Genomic DNA, 8,895 nt, shown 5'->3' on the forward strand with positions numbered 1-8,895 from the left:
TCTTATTGTGAAGGACCCTCTTGGGTCTAGTGACCACAATATGGTCGAATTTCTGATTCAGATGGAAGAGGAGAAAGTTTGGTCTGAAACCAGTGTCCTCTGTTTGAACAGAGGGAAATATGATAGGATGAGGGATGAATTGGCTAAGGTAGACTGGGAGAGCAGGCTGGCAGGTAGGATAGCTGAGGAACAGTGGAGGATTTTTAAGGAGATCCTTTTCAGTTCTCAGCAAAAATATATTCCAGCAAAAAACAAGGATTGTAAGAAAAGGGAGAACCAGCCGTGGATAACGAAGGAAATAAAGGAGAGTATTAAAATAAAAACAGCTGCGTACAGAGTGGCCAAAAATAGTGGAGAAACAAGAGATTGGGAAAAATTTAAGAAACAACAAAGAGAGACTAAGAAAGCGATAAAGAAAGGAAGGATAGACTATGAAGCTAGGCTAGCAATTAATATAAAAAATGATAGTAAAAGTTTTTATAAATATATAAAAAGGAATAGAGTGGCTAGAGTGAATGTTGGACCCTTGGAGGACGAGAGGGGGGAGATAATAGTGGGAAATGAGGATATGGCTGAGTCTTTAAATAAGTTTTTTGTGTCAGTCTTCACGGTGGAGGACACAAATAGTTTGCCAAATATTAACGATAGAGGGTTGGCAGCAGGAGAAATACTTAATACAATTAATGTTACCAGAGAGGCAGTGCTGGGTAGACTAATGGGACTGAAGGTGGACAAGTCCCCGGGTCCGGATGGAATGCATCCCAGGGTATTGAAAGAAATGTCAGAGGTAATAGTGGATGCGTTAGTGATTATTTATCAAAACTCGTTGCATTCTGGGGTAGTGCCGGTTGATTGGAAAACGGCTAATGTTACGCCGCTGTTTAAAAAAGGAAGGAGACAAAAGGCGGGTAACTATAGGCCGGTCAGCTTAACGTCTGTAGTAGGGAAAATGCTGGAATCCATTATTAAAGAGGAGATAGCAGGGCATCTGGATAGAAATGGTTCGATCAATCAGACGCAGCATGGATTCATGAGGGGAAAGTCGTGCTTGACGAACATGTTGGATTTTTATGAAGATGTGACGAGGGCGGTTGATGGAGGAGAACCGGTGGATGCGGTGTTTTTGGATTTCCAAAAGGCGTTTGATAAGGTGCCCCATAAAAGGCTGCTGAAGAAGATTAGGGCACACGGAGTTGGGGGTAGTGTGTTAAAGTGGATTGGGGACTGGCTATCCGACAGGAAGCAAAGAGTCGGAATAAATGGGTGTTTTTCTGGTTGGAGGAAGGTAACTAGTGGCGTGCCGCAGGGATCGGTACTCGGGCCGCAACTGTTTACCATTTATATAGATGATCTGGAGGAGGGGACGGAGTGTAGGGTAACGAAGTTTGCAGACGACACAAAGATAAGTGGAAAAGTGAATCGTGTGGAGGACGGAGAAGATCTGCAGAGAGATTTGGACAGGCTGAGTGAGTGGGCGAGGATATGGCAAATGGAGTATAACGTTGATAAATGCGAGGTTATACACTTTGGAGGAAATAATAACAAATGGGATTACTATCTCAATGGAAACAAATTAAAACATGCTACCGTGCAAAGGGACCTGGGGGTCCTTGTGCATGAGACGCAAAAGCCCAGTCTGCAGGTACAACAGGTGATCAAGAAGGCAAATGGGATGTTGGCCTATATTGCGAGGGGGATAGAATATAAAAGCAGGGATGTCTTGATGCACCTGTACAGGGCATTGGTGAGGCTGCAGCTGGAATACTGTGTGCAGTATTGGTCCCCTTATATGAGGAAGGATATATTGGCATTGGAGGGAGTGCAGAGAAGGTTCACCAGGTTGATACCGGAGATGAGGGGTTTGGATTATGAGGAGAGGCTGAGGAGATTGGGTTTGTACTCGTTGGAGTTTAGAAGGATGAGGGGGGATCTTATGGAGACTTATAAGATAATGCGGGGGCTGGATAGGGTGGAGGCGGAGAGATTCTTTCCACTTAGTAAGGAAGTTAAAACTAGAGGACACAGCCTCAAAATAAAGGGGGGTGGGTTTAAGACAGAGTTGAGGAGGAACTTCTTCTCCCAGAGGGTGGTGAATCTCTGGAATTCTCTGCCCACTGAGGTGGTGGAGGCTACCTCGCTGAATATGTTTAAAGCGCGGATGGATGGATTCCTGAGCGGTAAGGGAATTAAGGGTTATGGGGATCAGGCGGGTAAGTGGTACTGATCCACGTCAGATCAGCCATGATCTTATTGAATGGCGGGGCAGGCTCGAGGGGCTAGATGGCCTACTCCTGCTCCTATTTCTTATGTTCTTATGTTCTTATGATGAAATCTCCATCATTTCCTCAAAGTCCCATCTCTTCCATTCTATCTACGTAGCTGAAGTTCCTCATTCCTGGAACTATTTTCCTGAATCTTTCCATGGATGTAATGTGTAGCGAGCAAAGTAATATACTGGAGGGATCTTGGTGAAATCCAAGGAAAATTCTTGTGGGATGTATAAATGGATGCATAAGTAAAGTCTGCTATTTTCTCTTTCATAGGATCATAGAATCCCGACAGTGCAGAAGGAGGCCATTCGGCCCATTGAGTCTGCACCAACCACAATCCCATCCAGGCCCTATCCCGTAACCCCACATATTTACCCTGACACTAAGCATCAATTTAGCACGGCCAATCAACCTAACCCGCACAGCTTTGGACAGTGGGAGGAAACCAGAGCACCCAGAGGAAACCCACGCAGACACGGGGAGAATGTGCAAACTCCACACAGTCACCCAAGCCGGGAGTTGAACTCGGGTCCCTGGCCCTGTGATGCAGCAGTGCTAACCACTGTGTCACCATGCTGCCTGTTTGGTTTGCTCTCTGGGGCCCAGTCAGCAGACTTCAATGACCCTCTGACCTCCCACCAGGACGCTGCCTCCAGTTGCTGGATTCCCGGTTCAGTGGGGAACCCATGCGCCTCTGGGGAAGTTCCATCCTGGTGGTAAAATGGTCTCGGTGGGGCCAAAATGGCCATGGTATGCTACTCATCCCCACAAGCAGGTTGTGGATTCCCGTGGCATCCTGCCCCCAGGAAACCCATCTGGGGGATGGCCAACATCAGAGAACCCTTCTGCCCCTCCAATGTGCCAGTAAAATTCCACTGCCCAAATTAGCTGTCATGCCCGTTGCCCTCAGCACTGGCAGTAGAGTACCGTGATAGTGTGCGAATCACCCTATAGGTTTTGTCCATTTGGAACCAGGCCAATTCTCATAATTCTTTCATGGGACCATGGAATCATAGAATCCCTACAGTGCAGAAAGAGGCCATTCGGCTCATCGAGCCTGTGCTGACAACAATCCCACCCAAGCCCTATGATGTGGGCATCATTTGCAGAGTCTGACTCTGCTTAATGTGAAGACCAGAGCTGGCCGGTGCGTAAGGTCACTGCAGGCAGATCGCTTTTGAGGCAATTTGGGCAGCAGTTGAATTGATTCATGATCTATCTGCGACTCTCCCCCTGCCCAGCCGTTTGAGGAAGCTATTCCTGATTTCCTTGGTCCTCACGCCATAAATGATGGGATTGAAGATGGGTTGAAAAATAGCGAAAGTGACAGCTACCACAAAGTGGAGCTCGGAGGAGAAGATGCTGGGGACCAGGTACATGGTGAACTCAAAGAGTGCGCTGGTGTAGAACAAGATCAGGACGCAGCAGTGGCTGGTGCAGGTGTTGAGGGCTTTGCTTCGGGCCTCCCCTTGGCCAGTGTGGAAGGCCACCTTGAAAATCTTGAAGTAGGAGATGATAATGAGGGAACTGTCTGGCAAGGTGATGAGGAAGGACAGGGGATAGGTGATGGCGTCACTCGCAGTCACGCCGTCACAAGCCAGCTTGGACAGGGAGCCATAATTGCAATAACAATTCTGGATGAAGTTGGAGCCGCAGTAAGTGGCTTGGGTCAGTAACGTCGCTACGGCAACGAAGCACATGGCCCGGAGGAAAATAATCACGGCCACGACCAGGAGAACGTAATGCAGTTTGAGTTTATGGTAATTAAAGGGCTGGCAGATGGCCACGTAACGATCGTAGGCCATAGCTACCAGAAGCGTTGATTCACTCAATGCCGTGCAATAGACAAAAAACATCTGGGTGACGCACGCCTCCAAGGAAATGACCTTGGATTGCAATGCATACATGGCTAAAATCTTGGGGATGGTCACATTGCTGAGGATGATGTCGATGCCAGCAAGGAGGCAGAGGAGATAATACATGGGACCGTGTAGATTGGTCTCGGTCTTAACCAGGAACATAATGGTGAGGTTGGCTGCAATGATGACCACGTACACCAGCAGAAAGGAGATGAGTATCAGCAGATCGTGGCCGTCTCCATTGGGGACACCTTGCAGGAGGAACTCAGTGTGGCTCTGAGTGCTGCCATTCATTTTCGCCTTGCTCCAGGGAGACCTGATAATGGGGGTGAAGAAGAGGTTGGTGCATTAATACGATTGCATTTCAGTGACCCACTGTGCTGCATCCAATGGAGAGAAGGTTTGCGCATGAATTTACATGAACGTAGCCAATACTTCCCAATGTCCTCCCAGGGCGGTATGGTGACACAGTGGTTAGCATTGCTGCCTCACAGTGCCAGGGACCCAGAGGGTTCGATTCCCGGCTTGGGCCACTGTGTGTGTGGATTTTACACATTCTCCCCGTGTCTGCGTGGGTTTCCTGCGGGTGCTCCGGTTTCCTCCCACTGTCTGAAATACGTGCTGGTTAAGTGCATTGGCCGTGCTAAATTCTCCCTCAGAGCACCTGAACAGATGCTGGAGTGTGGTGTCATAGAGTCATAGAGGTTTACAGCATGGAAACAGGCCCTTCGGCTCAACTTGTCCATGCCGCCCTTTTTTTTTAAAGCCCTAAGCTAATCCCAATTGCCCGCATTTGGTCCATATCCCTCTATACCCATCGTACCCATGTAACTATCTAAATGCTTTTTAAAAGACAAAATTGTACCCGCCTCTACTACTACCTCTGGCAGCTTGTTCCAGACACTCACCACCCTCTGTGTGAAAATATTGCTCCTCTGGACACTTTTGTATCTTTCCCCTCTCACCTTAAACCTATGCCCTCTAGTTTTAGACTCTCCTACCTTTGGGAAAAGATATTGACTATCTAGCTGATCTGTATCCCTCATTATTTCATAGGCCTCTATAAGATCACCCCTCAGCCTTCTACGCTCCAGAGAAAAAAGTCCCAGTCTATCCAGCCCCTCCTTATAACTCAATCCATCAAGTCCCGGTAGCATCCTAATAAATCTCCTCTGCACTCTTTCTAGTTTAATAATATCCTTTCTATAATGGGGTGACCAGAACTGTACTCAGTACAGTGGCGATGAGGGGATTTTCACAGTAACTTCATTGCAGTGTTAATGTAAGCCTACTTGTGACTAATAAACAAACTTTATATGATTTGCTCTCAATTCTCAAATCAATCCACCAATTCTTGCTTCAGTCTTCGCTATTTTCACATACCATTTATTTTGTTTTAAAGTTTATTTATTAGGGTCACAAGTAGGCTTACATTAACACTGCAATGAAGTTACTGTGAAAATCCCCTCGTCATAGAATCCCTTCAGTGCAAAAGGAGACCATTCGGCCCATCAAGTCTACACTGACCACAATCCCACCCAGGCCCTATTCCCATAACCCCACTTATTTACCCTGATAATCCCCCAGACACTAGGGTCAATTTAGCATGGCCAACTAACCTAACCCAAAACGTCTTTGGACTGTGGGAGGAAACCAGAGCACCTGGAGGAAACCCACGCAGACACGAGAAGAACGTGCAGACTCCACACAGACATTCAACCGAGGTCGGAATTGAACCCTGGTCCCTGGAGCTGATTTGATTTTGATTTGATTTATTATTGTCATGTGTATTAACATATGGTGAAAAGTGTTGTTTCTTGCGTGCTATACAGACAAAACATACCGTTCGTAGAGAAGGAAACGAGAGAGTGCAGAATGTAGTGTTTCAGTCATAAGAACATAAGAACATAAGAAATAGGAGCAGGAGTAGGCCATCTAGCCCCTCGAGCCTGCCCCGCCATTCAATAAGATCATGGCTGATCTGACGTGGATCAGTACCACTTACCCGCCTGATCCCCATAACCCTTAATTCCCTTACCGCTCAGGAATCCATCCATCCGCGCTTTAAACATATTCAGCGAGGTAGCCTCCACCACCTCAGTGGGCAGAGAATTCCAGAGATTCACCACCCTCTGGGAGAAGAAGTTCCTCCTCAACTCTGTCTTAAACCCACCCCCCTTTATTTTGAGGCTGTGTCCTCTAGTTTTAACTTCCTTACTAAGTGGAAAGAATCTCTCCGCCTCCACCCTATCCAGCCCCCGCATTATCTTATAAGTCTCCATAAGATCCCCCCTCATCCTTCTAAACTCCAACGAGTACAAACCCAATCTCCTCAGCCTCTCCTCATAATCCAAACCCCTCATCTCCGGTATCAACCTGGTGAACCTTCTCTGCACTCCCTCCAATGCCAATATATCCTTCCTCATATAAGGGGACCAATACTGCACACAGTATTCCAGCTGCGGCCTCACCAATGCCCTGTACAGGTGCATCAAGACATCCCTGCTTTTATATTCTATCCCCCTCGCAATATAGGCCAACATCCCATTTGCCTTCTTGATCACCTGTTGTACCTGCAGACTGGGCTTTTGCGTCTCATGCACAAGGACCCCCAGGTCCCTTTGCACGGTAGCATGTTTTAATTTGTTTCCATTGAGATAGTAATCCCATTTGTTATTATTTCCTCCAAAGTGTATAACCTCGCATTTATCAACGTTATACTCCATTTGCCATATCCTCGCCCACTCACTCAGCCTGTCCAAATCTCTCTGCAGATCTTCTCCGTCCTCCACACGATTCACTTTTCCACTTATCTTTGTGTCGTCTGCAAACTTCGTTACCCTACACTCCGTCCCCTCCTCCAGATCATCTATATAAATGGTAAACAGTTGCGGCCCGAGTACCGATCCCTGCGGCACGCCACTAGTTACCTTCCTCCAACCGGTAAAACACCCATTTATTCCGACTCTTTGTTTCCTGTCGGATAGCCAGTCCCCAATCCACTTTAACACACTACCCCCAACTCCGTGTGCCCTAATCTTCTTCAGCAGCCTTTTATGGGGCACCTTATCAAACGCCTTTTGGAAATCCAAAAACACCGCATCCACCGGTTCTCCTCCATCAACCGCCCTCGTCACATCTTCATAAAAATCCAACATGTTCGTCAAGCATGACTTTCCCCTCATGAATCCATGCTGCGTCTGATTGATCGAACCATTTCTATCCAGATGCCCTGCTATCTCTTCTTTAGTAATGGATTCCAGAATTTTCCCTACTACAGACGTTAAGCTGACCGGCCTATAGTTACCCGCCTTTTGTCTCCTTCCTTTTTTAAACAGCGGCGTAACATTAGCCGTTTTCCAATCAACCGGCACTACCCCAGAATGCAACGAGTTTTGATAAATAATCACTAACGCATCCACTATTACCTCTGACATTTCTTTCAATACCCTAGGATGCATTCCATCCGGACCCGGGGACTTGTCCACCTTCAGTCCCATTAGTCTACCCAGCACTGCCTCTCTGGTAACATTAATCGTATTAAGTATTTCTCCTGCTGCCAACCCTCTATCGTTAATATTTGGCAAACTATTTGTGTCCTCCACCGTGAAGACTGACACAAAAAACTTATTTAAAGACTCAGCCATATCCTCATTTCCCACTATTAACTCCCCCCTCTCGTCCTCCAAGGGTCCAACATTCACTCTAGCCACTCTATTCCTTTTTATATATTTATAAAAACTTTTACTATCATTTTTTATATTAATTGCTAGCCTAGCTTCATAGTCTATCCTTCCTTTCTTTATCGCTTTCTTAGTCTCTCTTTGTTGTTTCTTAAATTTTTCCCAATCACTTGTTTCTCCACTATTTTTGGCCACTCTGTACGCAGCTGTTTTTATTTTAATACTCTCCTTTATTTCCTTCGTTATCCACGGCTGGTTCTCCCTTTTCTTACAATCCTTGTTTTTTGCGGGAATATATTTTTGCTGAGAACTGAAAAGGATCTCCTTAAAAATCCTCCACTGTTCCTCAGCTATCCTACCTGCCAGCCTGCTCTCCCAGTCTACCTTCGCCAATTCATCCCTCATCCTATCATATTTCCCTCTGTTCAAACAGAGGACACTGGTTTGAGACCAAACTTTCTCCTCTTCCATTTGAATCAGAAATTCGACCATATTGTGGTCACTAGACCCAAGAGGGTCCTTCACAATAAGATCCTTAATTCTACCTACCTCGTTACACAATACCAGATCCAAAATAGCTCGTTCCCTCGTCGGTTCCGTAACATGCTGTTCAAGGAAACTATCCCGACAGCATTCTAAGAACTCTTCCTCCATTTCACCCTTACCGACTTGAGTCTGCCAGTCAATGTGCATGTTGAAGTCCCCCATGATTATTGCCGTTCCATTTTTACACGCATCCCTTATCTGCTTGTTTATAGCCCTCCCTACCTCAACATTATTATTTGGGGGCCTATATACCACACCTACTAGTGTCTTTCTCCCTCTACTATTCCTCATCTCTACCCATAATGATTCCACGTTTTGTTCCTCAGAGCCTATGTCATCCCTCAGTACTACCCTGATATTATCTCTTATTAATAGCGCGACCCCACCACCTTTTCCTTCCTGTCTATTCTTCCTAAACGCCTGATACCCCTGGATATTCATCTCCCAGTCCTGGTCACCTTTCAGCCACGTTTCTGTAATGGCCACTAGATCGTACCCACTTGTGCTGATTTGCACCATCAACTCATTCACCTTGTT

At 46.4% G+C, this 8,895-nt stretch overlaps 1 protein-coding gene across 1 annotated transcript; it reads right to left on the bottom strand.

The window, feature by feature from the left end:
• Window positions 1-3,478: 3,478 nt before the first annotated feature.
• LOC144500109 (olfactory receptor 52E2-like) lies at window positions 3,479-4,423 on the bottom strand. The gene has a single exon (XM_078222885.1). It carries the CDS (start codon window positions 4,421-4,423, stop codon window positions 3,479-3,481), a length of 945 nt encoding a protein of 314 aa, XP_078079011.1.
• Between the last annotated feature and the right edge of the window lie 4,472 nt (window positions 4,424-8,895).

Source organism: Mustelus asterias, chromosome 10 (assembly GCF_964213995.1).
Source record: "Mustelus asterias chromosome 10, sMusAst1.hap1.1, whole genome shotgun sequence".
NCBI classification, from domain to species: Eukaryota; Metazoa; Chordata; class Chondrichthyes; order Carcharhiniformes; family Triakidae; genus Mustelus; species Mustelus asterias.